At 32.0% G+C, this 27,951-nt stretch overlaps 1 protein-coding gene across 1 annotated transcript in view; it reads right to left on the bottom strand.

Annotated features, from left to right (window-relative positions):
• The window catches only part of LRP1B (LDL receptor related protein 1B), a 2,002,169-nt gene that overhangs the window by 226,152 nt on the left and 1,748,066 nt on the right, over window positions 1–27,951 (bottom strand). Inside the window, exons 57-61 of the mRNA XM_059394361.1 lie at window positions 26,909–27,092; window positions 22,148–22,233; window positions 16,706–16,828; window positions 14,525–14,706; window positions 4,985–5,184 (exon numbers count right to left, since the gene is read on the bottom strand). Of these exons, the coding sequence (XP_059250344.1) occupies window positions 4,985–5,184; window positions 14,525–14,706; window positions 16,706–16,828; window positions 22,148–22,233; window positions 26,909–27,092 (775 nt within the window). The remainder of the gene's footprint in view (window positions 1–4,984; window positions 5,185–14,524; window positions 14,707–16,705; window positions 16,829–22,147; window positions 22,234–26,908; window positions 27,093–27,951) is intronic.

The following is a 27,951-nucleotide window of genomic DNA, read 5'->3' as shown; positions in this document are numbered from 1 at the left end:
GCACTATGACAGTAGCTTTTAAAATTGGCAATAAGGAGGCAACAAATCTTCAGTCAATTATCTGCTCAAAAATGAAGTGTGTGGAAAATGGAAGGAAAGCAAGCTTTGCAACCAGTTAGATCTGAGTTCAAATTCTGATCCTCCTGATTACTAGTTGTTTGGCTTTACACAAATTTCTTAATCTCTATAATCCTATTTGCTTGCTGCAAAATGGCTTTGATGTTACCTATCACACAGTGTTTGTTGATGGACTGAAAAAAGGGCATATATTGCATTAAGCACAGTTCCTCGAACATGCTAGACTTCAGATAGAAATACGAGTTTGTAAGAGGAGGGTCCCAGTTCTTGGAACGCCAGCAGCAGACTAAGAAAATTTCTACTGAAAGAGAGAACTAAGGATTGGACTGTAATTTGAAATTTTCACAAAGGCTAAGTAGGGAACATTTGTTTATTACAGATTCTCAGCTGGTCTCAAGTTTAAATTGAAGACTAGCTTCCTCAGGTTAAAACTGTGTGATCTGGCAAATGTTTTGTAAAAATTGTGCGATCCATTTAACTGAAGGCTTAGAATTTTAGTTCTGGCATTCTTTGATGCCATTTTTCCCCCCAGCATCTTTATTTCCATAGAAGAACCAACTGAGATCTAGGGGAATTACCTACGCTTTTTAAAATGAAAAAGCTAGTTAATGGTCCATCCTACACTCCACCCTCTTTACACTCATTTGCAACCTTTCTTCTAGATAAATGATCAGGTATTGTGAAATGCTTTTTAGGGAAAGATACAATGGAGGTTGTTTATTCATATCCTTAGAATTTCTCTTACTAAAATCCTTTTGCTAAAAAAATGTAGCTCTCATTAAAACAGAGCTTCTCAAGAAGAATCTCTAAGTTATCCTTTGTTTGGTACTTTTAAATTTCCTTTTAAAGTGTACAAATATATGTGAAACTATTGTCATCAAAATGATGTTATTTTTTCCCCAGCTAAGTGGGTGATAAAATAAAACATTCACTTAATATTTTCAACTGGACCACCGAAATTTCTGTTATTTTGAGCTTACAAATGCAAATCTTTTTTAAGCAACATTTTTTTTTCTTTTTTTTTTCTTTTCTTTTCTTGCCAAATAACTTTTGTATGTAATAGTTTATCTCCATTCCCACAGCTATAATCACTTCAAATTTTTTCCCCTAAAATATCTTAACAGCCTCTAAAGTGGTTACCCTTCTAGGGTCTTTCATTTTCCATGCTGTTGTCAAGTCTAATGATAGCATTCAATCAACTAAACATCATCAATGGTTCCCTATGACCTAAAGGATAAATTCCAAATTACTCAGCATTTAAGACGTGTCATAGTCTGGCCCATATTTGCCCTTGTTCATCTAGTGACATTATCTCCCTCTCATACAACTTCCAATCATAGCCAAATTGTGTAAACCCCATGTTGTTCAAGATTCTATTACATCTTTGTACACGCTGTTCCCTCTGTGTGAAGAATCCTTTATACATTTCCCCATATAGAGAACTTGTACGAAATCTCTCAGATTTTTCAAAGATTCCCTTACTTCAGCAATGGCTTTTCTATTCCTCCCTACATTTTCAAAACATTTCGTATATTCCTCTAACCCCAAACTAATTTATGTTTTTACTTACATATCATTTTTTTTTTACCATTTATATATAAATCCTTTAAAAATACAAACTTACTCACTTTGTAACTTGAGGGCCTAACATAAGGCATGGCATTGAAAGAGACAAAAGTTAAGTGTTGAATGAATACATGAATGAATGAATGGCCAGATCTAAAGGGAAGAAATCAGAGAAACTTAAAAAAAAAATGATCTAATGAAAATTTGATATAAAATAAACTATTTGAATCAGTTATCCAGTATCATGTGTCATATTCAATGGCATCATTATATTAAAACATATTATTATAAAATTATTATAGTGGAAACCAGAAGAATGAAATACACAGGCATTAGGAGGAGGTTCACCTGGCTAAGATTGAATGTAGATGCTCCAAAGCTGGCAAATTGACTGTTTATTTGTTTAGTTAATTTTGCAATGTGGTGTTTAGACTAGGTAGGAGGGTGGCTGGGTAGAGGAGGTAGCAGAGAAAGATGGATGGAAATTCTTCTGTAAGTCACATGTACATTGGAGGTAACCTGACCTATTGTTTAGGGCATAGAATTCTGTATTTTTAGAAGTTCTTAGGCTGGATAAGTAATAATAAATTAAAGCTTCGTTTATGAAATTACTGCATGATTAAATCCCAATATGTTTGGAGAAAAAAAATGTCTGGGTTTATTTTTCTCTGATATTAAGTTTTGGCTTATCAAAAAGAACCATAATTCTGAAATTTCTCATATACTTTGCATGTTCTCAAATTACTTTGTCATGAATGGCATAGCCCACTGTTTTGACGAGTTTTGATTCTACTTTTAACAAGCAGAATAAATAACAATAACACTAGTCTGGTTAATAGAAAAAAAGAGATCAGTGACCAGACTAATGCAAAACTTATTTATTATTAATGTCAAAGTCTCATTTTCTACCTCCACATACATAATTAAGAGACCACAGCATTCTCTTTGTCTTTACGGGGAAAGTACGAGAAGTAGAAAAAGCTACTCTTTTTTACAAACACGGCAAATGAATGGCTTTTTTTCCTCATTGGCTGTAGAGCTGGCATAATTTAGGCTACCTACAATTAGTAGCTTATTAGTAACTACTAGGTAATTGTTGGCTTGCATTCAGATATTGGCAGATGCCTGATAAGACACTTAATGAATTTTTCATTAGTCTTTCTGAGAAAGCCTTCAAGAGAAAAAATACTTCTGATGGCAACAGCTCTTTTGGTTTCTTTTGCTTCCCCCTTGAGTTTCCAAGTATTTTCAAAATCAAACTATAAATTGTTAATGACATCATACCTAGGTATCTTTCAGCCAAATATTTCACTCTAATAAATTAGTGCTATTTCTTCTTGCTCTGTATGTCCCTCAATCCAAAGTCATCACCAGTACCATGATTCCAAGACACTTTATTTATACGCATTTGATTTTGTATTAAGTTTTCAAAACATTAGTCCCCCACACATCTGACATAATTTCCAAATAATGAATAGGGGATGGAAACAGTATTTTCTAATAGATAACATGTTTAACTACAATTTGTGTTCAAACACAAAGTGTCAAGTGAATAGGCAAATATTTGATGCTTCAAATTCTATTTTTAATATTCATTCATTTAACCAAAAATGGTTTAAATTCTATTGTTCAGTGAAAGTTTTTACTGGAAAGTAATGCATTCACAACAATCTAGTACTTTAGATAGATGCTAAAAATAGACGGGTTCATAGTTACATGGGGAAAATACTGATTGCCACAATAAAACTTTCAATTATATCATCTAAGAATGTTGCAGAACATTTCATTATTGATTCTTCGGAGAAGATATAACTGCTGAATGCTAAGTGCAATTTTGATTTGTCAACATTACTTTTGCTGTAATTAAAATCCTAAAGTCATCTTTAAATAATTCTTCACTCAAACTGCATCCTGATGAGTTTCTTTATCTCTATAATTGGATTGCCAACACCTAAATAAGTGACTCATCCAACCGCACTTGTGATATCTCAATGTTCTTGCCCTGAAACAAGCACCTTTAAAAGCTTTCTGCCAGCATTTTTAGTTAGAATGATCTAGTTGTTTAAATATAAGCTGAGGGGGACTTAGGCAAAATCATTAAGTGGTGTGACTTCAGTGACTTTTATCTCCTTTATTTTTATGTATTTCTCTATTTACTTTTTAAGTCAATGGCTTCATCCTTCTCAGGACTCCATACTGGTACACTCTTGCACGGCCTCACCTGCCAGTGAAATTATCAATAATCCTCTCTTATCCTGATTTCCCTCCTCCCTGGGCTTTGTCCTAAGCTTACTGCCAGGGAAGAAAGCAGCCTGAGAAACTGAACCAGGCTACTGTGTGGGCTTTCTTTGGGATCTCTCTGTGAACTCTGGCTTTTACTATTTGAAGATAAAAACACCTAATAACAAAGGTAACATTACGTCAAGAAAGATCAATAAAGAAAATCATTTATCTTCTTCATTCTGGGAAAAATATCATCTTTTCACATCTGAAGTATTTTGAGTGTTCACCGGAACTGTTTGTGGTTTCTGTTCCATCCGTCGTCTCCAGCCGCACCCTCTTCCCCTTCGGCATATCCTTCTCTGGTGTTCTTTTCCAATCCCTCATCCTCAGATCCTCGCCCCTCAGATGTCTCCCTTGTCCCTAATTCTAGTGTCACTTCCCTCATACCCATTTGCTTCATTCATTTGTTTTATATTTAGAGTTTTTTAATCTACTCAGCGTTAAAAAAAAAAAAAAACACAGAAAATTGAGGTATCTGTAGAATTTTATATTTGCTGAAATTCAAATAATCTGAATGTTACCGTAATTTGTTTTCTATGTTAACTTTTGTGGCCACTGTTGATAACAATAAATTCAATGCGTGCAGTATAATTGATAATTTTTATATACTATTATGTCATTTCTTTAAAGAACTGTACTTTACTTAGTATTTTTTAAAAAGTAAGCCCTACCAGTGCAATAATAACCTTATGTTTATAAACATGTAATCTTCTGTTTCAATCCAGTCAGGATTTATGTATATATTAACTAAGAAAAATATTGTTCAATTATTATAAAAACTATTTTAAAACATACAATTAGAAAAAATATTGTCAAAATGATTTTTATACATGATTACAGAGGCTCTGAATAAATATGCCTAATTCTTATTTACCAATATTGTTATAAAGGAGTATAGCAGTATAATCTTAAATTACAAAATGTATTTGAAATTATGTATAATGAATAAAAATAATTGTACACCTGTTTTCTTTTTTTAAAAGTGTGCACATATTTTCTAAATGAATAATTTATGCACTATTAAAATAAACTGAGTCATTGGTGCTACCAGACCAACCTTTGTGTCTATGAGATCCATCCATGTTGCTAAATTCAATATGATTTTCATCAGCCCAGTAGAGTCTATGGTTGACATAATCTATTGTTAGTGCCATGGGTCTAGAAATCTTGGTTTCTATGACAACACTCTGATTGGTTCCATCCATTCCAACACGGCCAATGTGAGGATACTCACAGCAGTCAATCCAATACAAATACCTAGGAAAGAAAATCAATAGCCATTTTGTTTACAGACACTCAGGGAGTGAAACATCACACAATATTTCACTTATTTACTCAGCTATTCCCCAAATTAATTCATGGTATCTCTCTGAATTGTAACTTCTAAGAAGCATATTTTAAATACAAGTTTTTCTTATGATGTTTATTAAACAAATAACACACTTTGAAATATCCACATAATTTTAAATATGTTTCCTTTAGCACACAAACCTGTATAGAGAACATTATTTCTACAAACATTAACAAATTACAGATCCCTAAAACTAACAGAAATGAGCCTTCAAGCTGCATATGTAATGTTGGAGGAATAACTATCCAGATTTTTTTTTTTCCTTTTTGGTTTATTACCAATGAAAACTTCAAAATGATTCATGGAGGAGTACATTATATTTGCCTGAATCTGCATTCCTCACTGTGGTAGCCTTTAGGCAACTGTGACTCTTAACATTTAAATTAATTAAAACCATATGAGATTAAATGAACTGTATTGTTCCTCAGTCACACTAACCATGTTTCAAGTACCCAATAGCCATATGTCACATGGCTACCATATCCAACAGCATAGATATAGAACACTTCCATAACCACAGAAAGTTCTATTGGACAGTACTGATTTCAATTATGTTACTGGAAGGTCTAGAGTAAGGTATATCAGATAGTAGTTTAAAAAAATAAACAAAAAAGGAAGAAAGTTATATTGGTACTAAAACTAACTGAGTTAAACATAAATATTATATACTGGTAAAATAGAAATAATGTGTAAGTAACAGAAATTACTGAGAAATTTCTACTTAATTAAACCATCTATTTTTTTTCTTATAGTAGAAAAAACTCACTTTATTTTGCTGAATATGTTTCCTTCTCTATATGATTCAAGATTTGAGTTAGAGAGTCATTAACATCCATTTCACATTCCAACAACAAAACTGAAACTTACTAACCCAAGTCGTTTCCCCAGATCCATTCTTTTCTTTTCAGTAAGTATAAAATCATTGACTATTAATTCTTCAAATTTGGAAAATGTGGTAATTAAAATAATATAGTATGGAAATTATTCTATATGATTTATAACTGACATATTTGATTTAAAATCAAAATATTCCTTAAAGAAAAATCTTGCTCATACATGCTGATAGTGATAACTGTGTTGAGACATTTTAACTGCACACTACAAAAGAAATAAAAGATTTGAAGAAAAACCATTTATCAAATACTGGGCTAACATAAATAATCATTGTAAGAAATATGTGTATTTTTGTGCTGACAATTATTTTGGGAGGTTCTGCATAAAGGTAGGGGATAGCAGATTATAATATATTTTTAAAATTTTCTTACTTGCCAAAATATCATTAAGAGTCCTAATTAAGCATGACACTTAAAATAAGAAATTTGTATCTGGTAAGGACCACATGAAAGGTAGACTATTGGAAGCAGAGATTCAAAGAGAGCTCTGAGAGTGAAAAGTTAAAAACATGTTTGAATCTGGAAATTCAACAGTCAAGTTTGTATAGTATAATACTGGATTGTTATCCAGTGCTTATGTATATCTATGTTCGTTCTGAACAAATTTGAAAATCTCAAATCACCAGATAATAAAAGATACCAAACCTTTCAGAAATTGATTAAAAGTATTTTTTCTTTAAATCTTCAATTATTTTAAGTTATTTAAATCTTGTATTTTTATTTTTATTTTGAAAGCAAACACATGTTAGCAAAATACAGCTAGAAAAACCAATCCATTCCTTTCCAATAACTTTATGGGGGTGCACCTTGCTCTGTATACTAGAGATAATGACAGTCCAGATAAAAAGGAAGAAAATGAATCAGAAGGAAGTAAAAATGCAAAGACAGTTTATGTCATTGAAATCAAAACATTCCTCCTTACCATATGACTCTGAATCTTGGGAACACTAACAAAGCAATTTTTTTTTTTCCCTAATAGATGACATCATTTATATGCTAGCTTCTCTCACACATGTCAGATATGACTAAATATATGTGGGCTTCTATAAAACCATGATGTTTTTGAGAAGTGAATATAAACAATAAAAATTTAAAGTAGTATTTCAATAACATTCTGTATCATTACAAAGTACATGCCCAATATAGCTTAATTAGAGGTAATATTCATATTTCTATTTAACTATTTACATATGCTTCTACTTGAAATTAAAACATCCCAAAGGTTAAAAAGAAGAGTTTTCTCCATCAAATGCTATCAATACAGTATTGCAAATTACTGGATGTGAATAATAATAAATTTTTTGGAGTGTAATTTAGGAATTCCAAAGGGCCAGACCTCCATGTCATAGGAATCTAAAATTTTTATCTACAATCTAAACTTTTTTTTTTTTTGACTAGTCTTATCACCATCTTGATCCAAGATATCAAGAACAGGAAGAGCATATTTCATGGAGTCTGACATCTGTTACATCATTCTCAGAAAGCTTTCTAAGAGTTTTGAAATCCTGTCCCTGCCATTCAAGCTTTCCTTTAAAAAAGGCACAAAAATACTTCTCTCAGTGACTCCCCACCATTAAAATATGTCACTTCAGCTCTAGTTGGAGTATTTACATTTTCACTTCTGTACTTCCATAAAAATCACTGGAAGAGACCATTCCTCTTTAATTACATAGATCTTTTCAGTTAGACATAATTCACTTTGCCCCTCCATTCACCACAAATTCTTCCCTGATCACATTTTTCAAAATAGGTTTCAAGATAAAACATATTTGAGAAATGCTTTCTTTAACAAAATAAGCATCATCTTTTTTTCCCCTTTTTATCGTGAAAGCTTTTAATATGCTTAATATGACAGTGTTTCTCTCAAAGGGAGGTATAATGTCCATTTTTTTTTAATCACATAATCTTAGGTGATAGCATTTATTTTCCTAGGGAAACACTTTGGGAAACTGTGCTTTAGCTTTTTTTGGTCTACAGAATTACTATCTTTTATCTCACAATTACTCAATTACACAATGTGTAATTGAACAACACATATATTGTGAACATAGGAACCCACAAAGTACTAACGTAGATTCTCAGGCCCCATAATCAAAGAACCTACCTCGATTTACTCACACTGGTATAACAACTCTAATAAGTACCAGAACCATTCTTAAGTAGATTAAGAACAATATTTTGAAACAATAATTTTTGAGGCCATATTATGTACCAGGTACTCCTTAGAACTGGGAACACAGAGGTAAACAGATACGATTTTTGCCTTTAAAGGTCTCTCAGTGAATACAATATAGGTGGATGTAAAACAAATGAAAAAAAGTATAATGATAAAGCCACTTTACTACAGAGGCACAAAAGGAGGAATGATAATTTTACCTCGATAAAAGAAAGCATGAAATAAATATTGTGCTCACTGATAGTTCTCTGAACATAAATCTTATATTCATAGCTACCTTACAAAGATATGAATAATCCTTATCTCTTTCAGATTTTAGAGCAAAATATAACTTAATTGAAGATTTTAATGCTGTAACAAATCTTAAAGATCATTAGCCTAGGACCTTCATTTTACTGATAAACGGAAACCATATAAGATTATGTGTGTTGTCACAGTCTATTATAATAGTGATACAGTTGGAACAAGGGCTCAGGTCTCTAGATTTATAGACTACCTTTTTCTCTAAGCACCACTATGTAGAGCCTTCAGGAAATGAGTTCTAGAAACAGACTCATGAGGTTCAAATTTCGGGTTGACCTATTACTAGCTGCGTGAATGTGGCCAATTTAACCTCTTTGAGACTGTGTTTACTCACATGTTGAAAAGATTAATAATAGTTCCTCCTCATAAGATCATCATGAGGATTAAGTGATGGAATACAGGAAATAAATTTAGAGCATTGGTAAACATGGTGTAAGAGTTTAGCAAATATTAGCTATTATTTTTTATCTGTACTATGTATGTATTATATATTTCATATATATCTGTCCACTCCCTCTCTATATATATTGGTTTAGTAATACTCACCTAATAGGTTGCATCTGAATTGAGCATATAATTTTATGTAATTTGTCTTTATTTTGTGTTTTATCACAATTTGTCTTTTTAAGTACTCATCAACCAAAAGAAGAATATAAAAAGATTCTATTACATTGAAGAAAAATATAATTTAACTCTTTTCAGGTATGTATGAATCTTCATAGACACAGGATTGCTCTTTCCTTATGAATACCTACCTTCTGATGGTTAAGCTTTAATGGTTTAACTTGCCATACTTAGGCCCCTCTACCATACATTTTTTCCAAGTTTTCCAGTAAGACTGTACCAGATATTCTGATAATTTCAACATCTGAAATTCAACTTCTTAAAAACTACTTAAGTACAAAATTTTCTATAAATGGTCAAAGCTGAAAAATGAAAACTTCACTGAAAATGTCAAAAGGGGAGTTCCAAATTTCGTCCATATTATATGTAATGTTTACCTAGGATCACATCTGAAAAACCTCAGGCCCAAATGGTATCTACTCTGTAAATTATAACAAAATGTGTACAAAGAAAACAATGTCTGCTGTAACCATAACAATAGGCTTCTGTGGTTCCTGAGGATGTCTTTTATAGTTTGATATAATATGCTCCATTTCTTTAAAAAATTAAAATTGAATTCTGCTGTTTTTACTATTTTTTTCCTGAATTCAGGAAATAGATATTTCTTCCAACAGCAATTATTTCTAATTTTAAATTATAATTAATTTTTGATGTTCATTTTCCTGTATGTTTTTGACTAAATATGGATAGGTTTAAGAATTGGGAGAGAAAGGATTTTTTTAATACAACTGTTTGTTTTAATAGAATATTTCTATTTTCCCACAGAAATCAGAAACTGAGTTTTTATTCCTAGCATGCCTTTCATTCCCTCATAACAAAAGTTCCCTTATGACCTTTCTCCTCGAAACATGCAGGTTATTTACATACTGATGTATTGGTTTGGGCAATGATGCAGGTATAATGTCCCTGCAGCTATACCCTATTTGCTGTGTATATCCAGTTACCCATTTATTATTTCCTTCTGCAGTGAATTTAACAAGCTCTGTGTTTGGTACAACCAGTGATTAAACCAAGCCTTCTTGTGAAAAGAATTCACTTTCTAGATGGAGAGATAGACATTTGTACCAGTAATAATCTTATGTATATCTAAAACTAATATAATATTTTATGTCAATTATACCTCAAAAAATAAAAATTAAAAAAAATAAAAAGTCATGCAATGGTATGTGGTCAATATGTAGGGACTTCTTAGGCACAGCTGGGGAATGTTTCACAGAGGAAGCAATATTCCGTGCTGTTGCTGGAAAAATGGGAAGTTATTCAAACTTGAGGAAAATGAGAAGGGCATTCTAGGAAGAAAGAATGACATATGGAAGATACAGAAACATAAAATGTGTCTTTTTCAAATGTATTTGCATTATCATTATCTGTATTGGCAATAGTGGATACAGATACTGAGTTATATATGAGTCCTTCAATATATTTTCATTAAAATATATTTATAATTCAAAATAGCACCTAGTAGTATTTTCTTAGGGTATTGCTAACAGACTACTAGAAAAGAAATCCAAAGAAAAATATTCTTAATGATAAAGCACGCTTGTAATGATTGTATTTTTTCCAAAATACTCATATCCACATTTAAAATCTTGTAAAAAGGCTATTTATTAAAATGGAAGAAACTATAGTAGTTTTGTCTTTATGTTTTTTTCTTATCTCTGTTTGCATGGTTCCTGAAAAACACAATCACGATCCAAGATCATTTTGTTTCTGAAAATTCTAATATGATAAAAGGAAAAGTAAGGGACCAAAGCTTGAGAATTAGGTTAAATCCTCAATTTAGTATCTTACTACCTATATGATCCTGAGAGAATCACTAGGCCCTTTTGAGATTCAATGTTCTTTTCTGTACTTTAAGGATAATAGTTAGAATAATAATGTTTTTCTCACAGACTCAGAAAAACAGTACAAGCAACTAAAGTGATAAATGCAGACACAGTTTTCAAATTCATAGAATTCTAGAGAAGCGGCTAGCTATCTTCATTATCATTGTTATTACATGGGAACTCCAATTCCAGTAGGCTTACACACTGATCATCTCCCTTTCTTATCTCTGCCACTTTCCTGTATGCCTCATATTGTAGGGAGATCTTCCTCTATTAACCTGTTTGCCTGAACCAGAAATCTTATAAGGTTTGTTTTGTTGTTGTTATTTTGATCCCTAGGCCTTTTTCTGCTCTGTAAAGTGAACTGGTATCAAAGTTTCACAAATGTACAAACTTAAATTGTCCCAAATGTGAGTTCTTTTCAGTTCCTTGAATGTGCCATGCCCTTCTATGCATCTTTGCTTGCCCACAGAGTTTGTTCTTTCTGCCTGCTCTGAAGTGCACTGCATCTCCTGACTAACTCTTGCTCTACCCATCTTGTCCAGAAAGCGGACTCTGAATCTAGTTGAGATAGAAACATTTTCTATTTTTTTCCTATTTTAATAAGTGACTGCATTGTATTGTAATTATTTACTCATCTGCCTACCCACTGAACTGTGAAATACCTAGAGGTAGGACTATGCCATTTATTTTTTTGCTGCTACTTAGACCAGGGACAGAAAGACACTAAATGCTAAAGAAATATGAGTTGAATTAATGAATGAGTAGATTAATCTTCTATTAACAGTAATATCACATATTCACTTTATTGTCTGTCATAATGGTCTTTTGCTATGGGATTACCTGAAATAACATTAATCATCCAAAAAACTAAATTATGCTCAGTCTGGCTTTAACATTATATTCTACTTTAAAATGTGCATATATATATATATATATATATATATATATTCTGCATAAATGACAATTTTTATAAACACTGGTATAAATAATATTAATTGCCCCCAACTTATGATAAATTACAACAGCATTTCCCAAACTAAACCAGATAACAGAATGATTAGGATAATTGGATCTCAGATGAATTTAAATGTAACAAACAGGAAGGTGATCAATCTGTCTACTTGATCTACTTATCATTCTTAGTAACCACCATATGAAATTGATATTGTGACAATTGGGATACTATCATTAAAAGACAGAAAGGACCTCTAAGCTACCTCCTAAAAGTTTAGTTGCTTCATTACATTAGTCCAGTGATCTTTATCTTCTTTTACACAAACGATTCCTTTATCCTTCACTAAATATCAGGGCAGAAATTACTCTCCTTAAGGAAATGGGGGGTCAGTCATGTTGGCCAATTCAAAACATGTAAACTGCAATGTTAATCTAATGTAGAAATATTCAAGGGCATTTTTATCACATAATCTTATAATTTAAGCTGATTTTTAAAAGCAGGATTACACAGTATTTTAGACAGTTATGAAATTTTCACCCTGAAGTGCATCTCATACAAACTAAAATCCCAGTTTGCCCTATTGTCTCACTTCGGGGAAGAAGAAAAACAGCAGGTACAAAATGGTGTCATTAAATTTTATCTGCTAAAATAGGTGGCTTTAATTGTTACATAAAAAGATCTGATTTTTATCTTTTTTTTTTACCATATCTATATCATAATAAAATATTATCCAAAATTGCAATCAAGGGAGACTTTCATAATATTTACAGTAATTTAGTACTTCACTATTTTAACTGACACTTTTGATGGATGGGTTTATGTTAATGATAACTTAAGGCTGCTTTCAGTTTACAGGGTAATAATACCTATAACCCAGGAGAAATAAAACTTAAAGCTAAGCTCAGCTGTGTTCACTAGGCAAAGACACAGTTTTTGATTTATAACTAATAAATTCCACAATACTATTATGATCTACAGGTAATGCTTGTCTGTTCAATATGAAGCATCTTGGAGAGTATAAAATGAGAAGCTAAGCCAACCCTATTGGTTTCAAAAAAAAAGGACAATGGTTTGAACACACTAAAATAAATATCATCTGATAAAATACTGAATTAATTAAAATATTCACATTCTTATGAATGAATGATGACAATAGTTAAGCTTAGTACAACTGGCCATTATTTCTGAGACATATTAAAAAGAAACTCTCTTGTGACTCTGTTTCAATTAAAATAGAATTGACACTCTTTTGAATATTCTGTTGCTATGGTAAGGAAAATACTTTAAAAGGTAACAAAATGGTTACATAATTATATAGCAAAAACCTAAAAGTTGTACATAACCTTGGAAACAGAAGAGTATTTACAGTATAAGTCTTCTCCTATTACGTACTGCTTTTACCCAAAGTAAAGTTTAAAATTAAGCTATAAAATGTATAGTGATATGAACACATTGCCAATTATAAACATAAGGGAAGAAAAAAAAACAGTTGTAACACATTAGCAAGAAACTATTCCTAGTTGTTGTATATGATATGATAAAAGCAGTAATTTCATGAGACATATTAAGTGAAATTAATTTATACAGCAGAAAATTTAGAGCACTACTGTGATCATGACACTTGTTACTGTGAATGTGTCCTATTTTAAAGAATCACATTTTCTCTAAATTTGTTCTTTTAACAAGCACATTAAGAAGCTTGAACTTCTACAGAGATCATTTTGGAGTATGTAATCACTCTAAATTATAATGGGAGGGGAAAAAAAAAAAAAGGAAAGGCATGCCTTCTTTACCAAACAACACAATTAAAAGTGAATTATAATGGTCATAGTCTACAGAACTTTAGCAGCCACATATCTGACTTTGACTCCTAAATTCTGACACCTTATTGTGTGTTCTTCCCTTATCTGGAATCTCTAGCCTGCTGTCCTTAACCCTTACAATGACTTATTCCCCTTTCTTACAATGAAATGCAACTCAAACACAGCTCCAATATGGATCTTTCTCAGTATTTCCATTTTGCTATCCCTTTGGAATGCATGGATAATGTACTTGTTATTTATTATTCATGGACAATACTTATGTCTCTTGCCCTAAAGTGGTACAGGAACTATATCATCTGTATTCATGACCAACCACAATCGCTTCTTTTCCTCCAAGATTTAAAGGCATTAAAATTAGAGAAATCTGCACATTTTATTTATTTCCACTACATTTATAGATTACTTAGAAAAACAGTTGCATTTAAAACTTTTAAAAATACTTGCTACAAAATCTCATCATTTTAAATGTTTTTCTTTTTCACTGTGGTAGTCACATTCCTATTTTTGACTTCCCAGTAAGAATGTCTACACATTACACTTCATCTTGGTTTTCATGTTAAAACCTACAGAATAGGATTTACCACATTGAATGTAATCCACAGTTTCAATCTTTAATTTAAGATTTTCAATGTTTGTTACAAACCCAGCTCGAGGATCCAAAGACAGGTCCCGGGGGAACTTCAGCCTTTTGCTAACAAGTATAGTAGGGTATAAACCGTTGAGTTTGGATACTTCAATGATCCTCTTTTCTGTGTCAGACCAATAGAGATTTTTTCCAATCCAATCGACAGCAAGTGCATTGGGGACAGCTGTGTTATGCACTACCTAACAAGGTAAGAATTTAAAAGTTAACAATGTAAATACCTAGTTTAAGAACTGAGCAACTGCTTTGTGATTTTTACAGAGATAATAGAATTCTACTTAAACATTAGAAATAGAATCTAAACATAAAACATAGAACATGTTTACCCTAATAAAATTACTTACTAATTTGTGATGCAAGGAATTACAATATCTGAATCAGGCCCCTAAATATGACATATAGAGTTATGAAATAAACACCAAAATAAAAAACTGTTGGGCAGTTACAAATTTGTTGATGACATTATTGTTATAGTTTATCGTCTTCTGAAAACTGGGGGGAGAAATTCTATCACACACAAAGACATACACACAGAATTATTGATATTTTTATGGCATTCTCTACTTTCCTAACTGCTCTTGCCTTGCCCTATTCAAATTATCTACTACAACAAGAGTAAAAAAATATATATATAAACGAAAATATACCTTATGTCAACCTAAACAAAAAAAGTGAAATTCATATGACTGCTGCACTTCATTCTAACCCATGTCAGTATCAGCTATAATAAGGATATAAGCTTTGTATGTATAAACATGATGCATATAAAATAACCAAAGATTCTGTAAAACTGCTATTTCTGAGTTCTCAATGATTTGAGGATTATGTGAAAGGAGAAACTGAATTTGGGGCTATACAGCAGTCAATGGTTATATATTAGAAACAAGAAAACAATAATCAAATTTCATAGTTATTCTTTCCCTAATGTTGTCAGTAGTGAAGATAATAGCATTTTCAGAAACTAATGGTATCAATCCACTGTACTGAATTGCAAGATATCTTTTCTTCTTTCTTCCAAATTCTACCTTTAAAAAAATTGGCATGGCTGACAATTTACATGAAAATCAGTGAATTAGTTATCTCAATAGAAATATGATTCATTTTGTGACCCTATGTTATGACATGATTTAAGATCCTAATGTGCCAGTAGTCCCAAGGCAGTAGATAATTAATCCTTTAGAATATTAAAAGATATTAAAAAATATAAAGGAAACCAAAAATTTAAATGTAAAAAAATATGATCAAATTTGGGTCAATAGTCAAAGAATTAAAAAAGACAAAATTCATCTGTTTCTATAAACAAACTGGTATTTCATTTAAAATTATCAGTTTATCCCATAAATATATAAAGTTTATATATAAATACAATCACACTGGTTGTCTTGGTATTGCATAAACATATTTCAAGATTTTATTAATATTTTCAAAAATGATTGTTTCCACTAAAAATTTCTGTATGATATTAGAGACGGCTACAAAAAGAGTCAAAGTAATTGATACGTTCTTTGTACTTGAATTTAGATGTCTTTATAATATATTTTACTTCATATAAGCAACAAAAATTATTTTATTTTTTCATATAATTTTATTTTAAAACACAAGGTAACACAGTGCTCACTTCAGCAGAACAAGAAACTCAAGATAACTCAGAAATAGTGCCAACTAGCTCATATCTAGAATGTGACATATATTTAATTATGATGCTGTCTGATCAGAACATTCATGATTTTACAGAAATGCATTAAATTATTTCCTTGTATTGAAGGTTAATTTTAATAGAGCTATAATTTCAATCTAGAGTCTAGTAATTAAATTTTTCAATTACAGATTCTCAGACTCAACTTTGCCTTTTATATAAATCAACACAATTGCAGGTCAGGCACTAATCATTCAAGCCAAAAGCATTCCTCACATTTTGTAAGGTTGTGAATAAAGTTCCGAATTTTATTTTCCCAATTTGATTTCTATCTTATTGCAAGAAGTAGTGTTATAATGAAACATATGGATTAAAAAGCCTCATATTTCATATTTAAAGTATGTATTAACACTGTACAAATGTGAAATTCAAATCAACCTAATACATTCTATGCGTCGTATTTTTACCATGAAATAGTGTTTTCTATTCAAGTCAGATATACCAATAAAATATCCAATAATCCCATCACTGTAACATGCAGTTACCTTAATGTCAGTTCCATTTAAACACATTCTATTTATGCGGCTGCCATTGGGTCGGCTAGAATCAATCCAATAGATGAATTCTTCTCTGTAATCAAAATCTATAGCAATAACATTGTTTAATCCCTATAAATAAAAAAAGGATATGTTTGAATAATAGTTTATAGAAATTATTTTAAAATGTTTTGTTTTATTTCATAAGAACCACTATCTTCCTTTGAACCTAAATAGTTATAGTTATTACAATGAAGAGCACTTGTGACCAATTCTTTTTAAAAGCACTTTATGTTTATATCTTCTCTGTACCATACACTTAAGATATTGCATAATTCATTTGAAAATACTTTCCATGCAGGTCACAAAAATTTTGGACTACTTATAGATAAAGATTTAAGTAAATATCCAGTACTGAGTGGGAAAAAAATCTGCTTTTAGGGAGATAAAGTGAAAGACTCTCACTTTAGGTTAATATTAAAAAGTATTAATTTAATGTCATTATTATCTGTTGTAGAATAGCCAGAAAGGAGAGTAGATCTAAATTGGAAAGGCCAAAGATCCTTGAAGATTGAAGATGAGCCCTGGGTAGCCATCTGATCAGTCAGAAAAGAAGGTTTAGAATTGACTTTGTCCAAAATCATTTGTCTCAACAAGATAAATCAGCTGTCTCATTTTGTTTCTTCCTGCTTCCAAAGGCCCTTCAGTCAAGAGACTGCCATGTCAGAATTTAAAATTTATAATCTTAGGAGAGTTGTCAGTATTTGACTAAAGAGGAACTGGGTGGTCAACATCTTTTTATTCCACATAGAAAGAGTAGGGAATGCCTGCCTTCAGACTCTTGTCTTTTTCAGAAGGTAAGAAAACTGAACACGAATCCAACTGATAGGTTTCTGGATACCACAGTTCTATGGTGTGATGGGTATGTCTTTTGACAGATTTGATTTGAGAATTGTACATCAGGATCGGGAAATCTTTTTTAGGTGCTGAATTATTCAAATGATTTTGAGGGATTAATTTAATTCTGACCGTTTGTCAGCGCTCATAGATTTACTACGCCAATGGACTAACAAAACTTGGATCAGGATTTCCTTTGTGTTAACTCATTTTTAAGGCTTGGATAGTTATTAATATATGAATTTTATGTATTAAAAATAATTGACACTATAGACATTTGGCAAAGCCCTAGAGAGCCATACCATTATATCTGTTGTAAACTTGCTTATATCTACAGTCAACCTAAAATTATAATTAAGACTCAAGTTATTTTGGGGGTCATTTATAAGTAGCTATCATCCTATGGGTAAGGATTAGCACCTTCAGGGAGATTAGCTATTTTGGTTTGTTGGAGGGGGAGGGAAAGGAAGGATGATAATTACCACATCTGGTAATTTCCAGATCTATTCCCCCAATTCAAAAGCAGATATAATGACCCTGCATTAGATTTATATACTCTTTTATAAGACTCAGGCCAAGGCTAAATTATTACTGTTCATATTTTATTTCTTTCTAACGGTCTAAAGAAGACTGAGGATGGCTGAGTTATAGAAGCAATTCAGAGAAGTTTCTGGCAAATATGGATTTTTTTTTTCTCTCAGCAGGGCTGAATTCTAGTGATAATGATATAAAAGTCATAGTTTCAAGTCTTATGTTTTTATTTGGCTTAACATAAACAATCTCCTTCCTCTGCCCCAGATTACAAAGTTAACCTGAAATAGCCTGACAGTTTGGAACTGCTTGTCATTGGTCATAAATAAGAGACATAAGTACACATGATAGTCTCTAAATTCTTCACCTCACCCAGGTGAATAAACACAAGTTTATTTCTTACTGATATTACTAATCAAAAATAATGACCATTAATGCTTAAAAAATCAATCACAGAAAGAAAAGATTTGTTAAATATTCATTCACAAGCTAAAAACTGGGACTCCTTAACAGTGCACTTTAGCATACATATCTGGGAAGTGGTCTATGAAGTTTTAAAATATAAATTGAGTATATTCCAAGTTCTGTACAGAGTTTAATGAATTCACTCCAATAGTAGTTTTCTACAGCTTTACCCTTAATCCCCACAGAAAAGTTTGCAATTTTCTCTTTGCAGAATCATATGCAAGGAACATTAAAACAGCCAAGGGCATGGTCAAAATAATGTCTAAACACTAGAGTCATCCCAGTGGTTTTAAAGCTGAAAATTGGTTTCATCAAAATCCTATTTGCTTCTTTCATTTCTATAGCTGAAGATTTGCACCCTTTGGTTCAAGATGATTAATTTAGGAAATTGTGTTTTGTTTCCCAATGCAATTTTACTGGAGTAAAAACCACTACTAGGATTGAATTGGATAACAGGAAAACCACTTGATTAAAGCTCTTAAATTAATCAAATTAATACTTGATTAATGCATTTTACTTCCCAAATCCATGTTATTACAGTACATTTTCTTTATGCATGTGGTATATGAATTTAAGTTATAGCTGGCCAAGCTACCACTATAATTTAGAATACATAGAGTAAAAAAATAATCTACCAGTTGTTATAATTTTTCACTGTAATGCTTCATACAGACTACAACAGAGAGAATAAAAATCAAGATATGGTAATTGTTCTTCTTAATCACCTACACACACACCAAAAAAATCCTCCCAAACTTAAGGCAAGGATGTCTTTTCACTTATTTTGACTGAGAGAAATATGAGGAGATAATTACTTCCGTTTTTTACTTTATTCTGCACAGGTAGACAGAAATCTCTGAGGAAAAAAAAAAAAAAGCCAAAAACCTGTTTCTACTGCCTAGAACTCCTTGAAAATTCCTATAATGCTCTAATGAATTGTAGTTTAAAATATCACCCCTGACAGAAATGACATATTCCAAACAGACTGCAGGCAAAACTGGATGTAAGGATTCTGTCTAGCTTTTTGTGTGTCTATTTCCTTGCTCAGTGGTCACATTAATAAATGCTTTCGAAATAAACAGATGTTCAGAGTCCTCACGAGCTTCCTCTTTTTTCTCACTCCCCCTTCATTTCCATAAACACTACACGAAGAAAACCATCTGATAGTCACCCCCACTTAGGTACTAGTGAAGGGCAATAGTCGAAAACCATATCAGGAAAGAAGTTCTATCTGAACACGTATATTAAAGAAATCTGGGTATATGAAAGAGACTTAAATGATGCATACAGAAAAAAATAATTTTGCTCCATTAAGAACAATCTCTGGTAACATATTATCCATAAAAAGACAAAAGGGATACTGGAGAAATGTCCTAAGTCACAGGGTTGGAAAATAAAGCAAGGAGATGTCATTGAAGCTCTGTTATGGTCTTCATGAAGTCAATAAATACTGTTGTTATTTTAGTTATTAGTTCAATTGAGCTTATACACAGAGTGTTCTAAAGAAAGAACTTTCTCCTTTTCTGATAGCAGAATCTAAAAGGAAGAAATGCTAAACAAACAAACAAAAGCAATCCAGTAAAGAGAAAATAAGCATGTCCCTTTTTGAGATTGTATGAGGAAATCAATGGCTGGCACATTCAACTTTAAATGTATAGAGAGGCTTAGAGGGGATATAGAGACCTACTCCAAAAGAAAAAAATGATTTTCAGGAATTTGTAACTTTGTTATAAGCTTAAAATTAGGCTGCATAGAAAAAAAGAATTAAGTTAAATAATGTAGAAAGCCATTTGGACTGCAAACATTTTTCACATTTATATATGCTAAAACTTTTTCTCTGGAATTGTTTCATATATATATATATGATTTTTATATATATCATTATTATTCTTACTTTATGCATCTCTTAAAGAGATAGTGGTCTAATTCTTATATTTTAAATAGATTTGTGTTTAGTTTTTATAAACAACATGAAAATATTTTACATTTTTCCCAGTCTCTGCAGGGTTCACAATGAGAGATTCTTCTCTCTAATGCTACAGTGAATGTTGGTGGCACACTAATCTCAAGAGCAAGAATCTAAACCTCACAGACATTCATGAACAAGTATACGCGTGACGAGTGCGCAGGAAGTCTGACGACTCCAGTGAATTGGAGAGTGTTGGCCTCTACATCAAAGCGTCAACTGCTACAGAGTTTGGATTGTGGACATTCAAGGATGTGAGCCCAGTACTGCTATACCTTCCTATTTATTTTCAGAAGTAACCTGAAATCTAGATTTTTATGTGAACGTTTCATCTTCAATCTGTGACTTAAAGGAAAACCGGAAAATCCAACTGTCAGGGAGAGTTAGTGTCCCATTGCTAATGAATATTTTCACTTAAAATGAAACTAAATTCTTAAGAAAAATGAATGAAACTGGCAATGGCAGTGGAGGAATCCTTCAGTCAGTGACAAAAATAGTTGTAGTTAAGTAAGTTTTCCTTATGCTGAAAAATCACCACATGAATGGCCTTCTTTGCCTATGCCTAATGCTGGCACAAACATATTATAAGAACAAGAAATGTCCCTTTCTTTTCTTTTCTTTTTTTTGGTACACTTGTTCTAGACAGTACTTTCACATATTTATGTCACTATTATATGGTCTGGGGCAAAAAGGCATTTGTAGTAAAACATATACCAACTTAACCTTCCCAAAGAAGCTATTTCTCCTGACAACTAAAAATATGGTATACCTAACTGCATATGATTTCTCTAGTCCATGTAGTAAGCACTGTAGTTTTAGTGACTTGATTTTATGCTATTTTCACTGTAGACTGCAAGAAATAAAAATTGAGGTGAGCAATTCAGAGTTTTCTGTCCTGTCCTAAAATGGAAATCACACCTTTTTATCTCAAATAACATATATAAGTAAACTCTGATCATAGAACTTAAACATCAAAACGTATCAACCTGGACTCTCCTGGAGTGGATACGTTGAGGGATGAAGAGGGTAAGACTGAAAATATGTGCCTCACAACCTTTGAACCATGCTTGGATTACCATTACATTTTTGCTCCCTTGCTAATTCTAAATTTTAAAAGCTAGAGATCACCAATCCTACTTTATTTCTTAGTTCTATAAGCAGAAACTGAAAATTATTGAAAAGGCATTAATTTTTAAATCCCAAGGGGTAAAAACAATTTGGGTAACATAAAAAAGACTTTAAAGATAATTTTATGCTTTTTCTAATCTAGCTTTTCTTGAGATAGTTTTCCCTTTCATTAATTAACCTTGCTTTTGTTGTTGTCTTTTTAGTTTGTTTATTTGTTCATTTGTTGTTTTTTGTTTTGTTTTGTTTTTGTTTTTTTTTCTTTCTTAGATATGGTGTGATGTAACATGTTGGAAACATCACCTGGACAATTCAAATAAAATAACATCTATGGTAATCTTATATATATACATGCATGTGTCCATAAGTAAGTGCTTCATAAATTTTAATTGTGAGATATTTCTATAATTCTAATGCATATCTGGAGTACCCATATTAAACATGAAATAATTATGACAATGTCATACCTGTTTTAAAAGTGTATAGTTGGAGCCATCAGTGCTAATTTTCCTTATTTCATGATGATCAGCCAGAATTAGAAAAGGTTCTTCATCTAAATACCAAGACAAAATGTAATTAAAATTTCATATGTACGGTTTTCAACTTTGCTTAGTTTCAATTTCAGTTTTTGCAGCATTACAAATTTAAATTCAGTGCCCTCTGGTAGATTAATGGTTAAAAAAATTCACACTGAAAATTTCAATTGATAATAAAATGAAAAGATAGCAAATACCCAGGCAGTATGGAAGATCCAGATAATTCTAAATGCATCCCTCTCTTCCCTTCAATTTTCATGAACAGCTGATTATTTAATTTATTCAGAATTGGTGGAAAATATCTGCTGTCATAATCTGATTTTTTAAATGAGTTTCAGGAAATAATACACTACACCTATTTTAGAACCTACAGTACATTTAATTCATATAATCAGAAAAGTCATTCTTGATAATCAAATAAACAGCTAATGCTGTCAGAATGACTTTGGTGAAGATCAAGGGTATCACTGCCTATCTATCTATCTATCTATCTATCTATCTATCTATCTATTTATCTACCTATCTATCTATCTTTTTTAAATCTGCCCAGAGACTTCCCTTAGATACTTTTGGAACTCTGGATTTTATAATTTTTGTTTATTAATTTTACCTTACCCTATAATCTGGCTTTTTAAGCCCTTTAATGGTCATCAATGGTCTTTATTTCCTTCTTATAGGTTGTCTAATATGTTTATGTTATAGTATCTCATTTGTTGTAGTATGTTATAGTATCTCATTTGCTCTAGAATCTAGGATAGATAATAGTAAGAATCTGACCATGCTCCAAATATATGAAGATTCTCTAAAACTTTAGATCAGTTTTCTCTTAAAACTGATTTTTTTTGGGAAACAAAATGGATTTTTATTTTGTTTTTTAAGGATTTATTTATTTATTCTAGAGAGAGAGAGGGATATAAAGAATCTTTGCTGAGTGGTGGAGCCTGACGGGGGGCTCAATCTAACAACCCTGAGATCACAACCTGAGCCAAAACCAAGGGTCAGATGCTTAACTGAGTGCATCACCCAGGTGTCTCCCCCCACAAACTGGATATGTAAATAAATAATATTAAGATAGTTTGTATAGCACATTTATATGAATACCTATCTGAATAATTTAAATTCATATTGTCCACCTCCTTGATTTTTATAACCCTGGGTCAATTCAATCAAAGTTTTGTTCAAACTCCTTTTTTTAAACAGCTTTGTTTCTAAGATGAAGTCATATATTTAGTCCCTGATAAGCAAATTTAGTGTCAGGAGAAATTAGAAAAAAAAAAAAAGGCAATGAAAATGATATTCACTTTATGCAATTTAATATGGATTTTATTATGAATCATTTATTGTTATAGAGTTATTGTCCTGTTAAATTTATGTTAAAAATTATCACATTCCTCTTTTTTATCTTGTAGTTTCACAGTAAATATATAATACATAGGGCGCTATATTATATTTTAGCATACTTTACATGCCAGGGATTAGAAATTTGTGCCACACATGATGGACACTTTCCATTAGCAAGGGCAGCACCCCCAATCATTCAGTCTTCGTGTTGATGGTAAGTTGAGACTGAACCCTACTAAAGGGAGTCGGCTGTGTAGTTGAAGGTGCCTTGCCATCTCTTGTCAGCTATATTTATAAATACGAAATTGGTCAGTTATGGTCTACCTTAATATTTAGGCAGTTATGTTCTTTACTGCTCAAATGTAATACCTGAAATTATAAAACTCTTAGAAGAAAACATTGAGAAAAGTCTCCATTAAGTTCTTGGAAATGATTGTTTTAGGCTCAACACAAAAAGCCACAAGTAATAAAAGCAAAAATAAGCAGAAATATATCAAACTAAAAATCTGTGCACAGCAAAAGAAATAACATAGATAAAAGGCAACCTATGGAATGGGAGAAAATATTTGAAAATTATATATTTGATAAGATGTTAATATTAGGGTCAATATTGAACATATACAAAGAGCTCGTTCAAATCGATAAAAAAATAAAATTGATTTTAAAATGGGCAGAGGAGGGCCACCTAGGTGGCTCCATCTGTTAAGCATCTGACTCTTGATTTTGGCTCATGAGGTCAGGATCTCAGGGTTGTGAGATTGATCCTTGTGTTGGGCTCTGAGCTGGGCATGGAGCCTTCTTAAGATTCTCTATCTCCCTCTCTTTCCAACCCTCCCTCTCTCTGTGTGGGGAGAATAAATAAACAAACAAATAAATAAAAATAAGCAGAGGATCTGAATGGACATTTTTTCCAAAGAAGACATACAAATGGCCATCAAGTACATGAAAAGATGCTCAACATCAGTAATCATCAGGGAGATGCAAATTAAAACCATAATGAGATATCACCTTACATCTATTAGAATAGCTATCACCAAAAAAACTTGAGATAACCAGTGTTGGAAGGATGTGAGAAAAGGGAACCTTTGTCCATTATTGGTACGAATGTAAATCCACTATAGAAAAGAGTATGGAGGTTTCTAAAGAAGTTAAAAATAGAACTAACAAATGACCCAAGAATCTCGCTGCTGGTTATTTAGCCAAAGGAATTGAAAACAGGGTAACAAAGATATATCTACATTCCCATGTTAATGACAGCATTATTCACAACATTCAAGACATGGAAACAACCTAAGTATCCATCAACAGTTGAATAAAGAGGATGTGACATATACACACATATGTGTAAATATGTTTATATGTATAGATATCTGTATTCAAATGCATCTTTAATTTATATATTTGTATTTACACATATGCATATCATATCACATGCAATGTATGAATAATATATTAGTTTATATTAAATATTTTCTATATCACAGGCATATGTAATATTACACAGACTTATACACAAAGGAATATTATTTAGTCATGACAAAGAATAAAATCCTGCCATGTACAACAACTTGGATGATCCCTGAGGACATTATACCAAGTGAAATAAGTCAGAGAAAAACAAGTATTACGTGAGATCACTTATACATCGAATCTGAACAATAACAAACTCATAGAAACAGACAAGTAAATGGTGTTTACCAGGGATTAGGGGTAAGGGAAATGGGGAGATGTTGGTTAAAAAGTACAAACTTCCAGTTAGAAGACAAGTAAAACCGAGAATAAAAGGCACAGCCTGGTGATTATAAATAATACTACTACATACTTAAAAGTTGCTAAGAGAGTAGAGCTTAAATGCTTTTGCCAGAAAAAAGAAATGGTAATTAATGGTAATTAGGTGAAGTGATGGAGGTGTTCATAATACTATGGTGGCAATGATATTGCAGTATATAAGTGTATCAAATCAATGCATTATACGATTTAAAGTTACATAGCATTAAAAAAATTAAAAATACAGTTACATAGTTTTATGTCAACTCTATCTCAGTAAAGTTGGAAAGAATCTCTCCTCTCTTTAGCAACAGTTTTTGTATTAAACTTTGTCTCATCAATAGTTTTTGTATTAAAATTATTATTAGTTTCTAATTATTACTGTTAATGAGAAACAGCTACAGCATGGATACATTACATAATAAGACCAAAACTGTAATCATTAGCATTTGTCCCCTTTATACCATCCTTAGCAAAAAGCTTAAGGTAATAAAAACACTGACTGGTTTTGAGATTTTATTTCTTATCCTAAGGCACTGAATGCATGATGTACCAAGTAGTTTGGTAAAACAAAAACAAAAACAAACAAACAAACAACAACAGCAAAAAAGCAGTCTCCAAATAATACACAAATTGATTCAGTGATGAATATTTCAAGAATACTTAAGTAAATATGAAATAAAAAAAATTTTGAAAGGGCTACTTTTTGTCTTCAAAATGTGCAAAGGTTTAACCAGTTGAAAGCTGATTTTAAGAATTTCTGTCCCTGGAATTTATTTTATGTAAATAAATAAAATATCTAATGTTTTAAATGGTGTCATGTATATGATATGCATATACATAAGAAACTAGCAATGCTAATTTGATTCATTATACTCAAAGTAAGAGGGTAAGAGACATATTAGGTGTCATTTTTTGCTCATCTAAACAGTTATTATTTGTTTTATATTGCTTTGTATTATTTTAATATGTGCAATTTTCTCCCCTAATGAATTGTAATAGTTTTAAAATTATGGTCCATGTTCTACTGAATTGTCTAATTCACAAAATCAAACACACTACTTGGAACAAACAGAAGTTTAATAATGTTCACCGAATCACTGGAAGAATTCAAATAGTCCTATATAGTCCTATTTAGCTGATTTATTGCTGTTGCCGCCATCATCATTGCCATTACCATTATTGACCTCTTCTCCTTGGCATACATATATGAGTGTGTAAGGTATAGGGGAGAAGGAAAAACTATTATAATACAGTCACAATAGGCTTTTTGATAGTCCTGGCCAAATTTGCTCCTAAGAACCTGTGATGCAGCAGGAAATAGCTCTTTTTACTTCGGAGGACTCTCAAAATCTAGAAAGCACTTAGTAATTCACAAGACCATAATGCAATTTTATAACAAACACAATAGTTTGTGAACAGCACACAAAATTAGAGTGACAGATTCCTAAGTCAGGGGAAGTAGGGAAGAATTTTGATTTCTCACACACAGAAAGGGGGAGTGAATTCAGTAAGAATGGCTATAAAACTCAGAATCCATATGTGTAATTGTGGTTGGATCAGTGGACAAGTTCAGTTCGATACCTGAGAGTGATTTGCAGCCATGTGGGTTATCAGGTTGTATTTCATAGCCATCTGTACAGAGGCACTTGTAGGTCCCATATGTATTGATGCACTGCTGGCTACACGGAAATCCCAAGGAGCATTCATCAATGTCTACACATGTTTTACCATCATCCTTCAGTTGGAATCCAGGCCAGCATTTGCACTGAAGAATGAAAAACATTCATAATCAATTCATATCATTGTCACTGTCTTTTCCTATTGGATATCCCTTTAGCATGATTCAAGAAAGAAAATTATGTAAGAATAGGTAATGGCATGTCTTTTTGTGTCCAGTGATTTTAATAACAATTATGTATATTAAGTAAAGCTAAAAAAGATTTCTCCCAAATACCTTCATTTGATCATCTGAGGTTGGCAAAATTAGAAAGGTTCACTGACGTCATCATACCCATGTGGCTCTAGCATGATGATGACCACAGCACCAGTCAACTTCTTTTGTTCTTTTTCTATTACATTAGATTGTCTTTTCAGAGGACTTTAACAATTATTAAGAATTAACAGTTACATGGACCTTTGAAGATCACTAACCTTGTTGCATGTGTTATTATTATTTTTTTAAGATTTTATTTATTTACTTGACAGAGAGAAATCACAAGTAGATGGAGAGGCAGGTAGAGAGAGAGAGGGAAGCAGGCGCCCTGCTGAGCAGAGAGCCCGATGCGGGACTCGATCCCAGGACCCCGAGATCATGACCTGAGCCGAAGGCAGTGGCTTAAACCACTGAGTCACCCAGGCGCCCCTGCATGTGTTATTTTATCAGAGCCTTACAGAAATCTATGATGTAGGTATTATTCTTTTTAGTGAACGGATGAGAAACCTAGAGGCACAAAGATGAAGCTACCTGGATAAAGTCAGGGAGCTGAGACTGTCTGTAACATACAGCAAGGCTCAATTATATTTATCAACTGGGTCTGATTCCATAAACATGTTGATATTGTCTGGAGAAATAAAATAATAGTAACAATTTCCCCACTATAAATTAATGTTTGCATCATGAAATC

The sequence above is a fragment of the Mustela nigripes genome, chromosome 3 (assembly GCF_022355385.1).
Source record: "Mustela nigripes isolate SB6536 chromosome 3, MUSNIG.SB6536, whole genome shotgun sequence".
Lineage (NCBI taxonomy): Eukaryota > Metazoa > Chordata > Mammalia > Carnivora > Mustelidae > Mustela > Mustela nigripes.
This window is presented reverse-complemented; position numbering and strand designations above follow the sequence as displayed.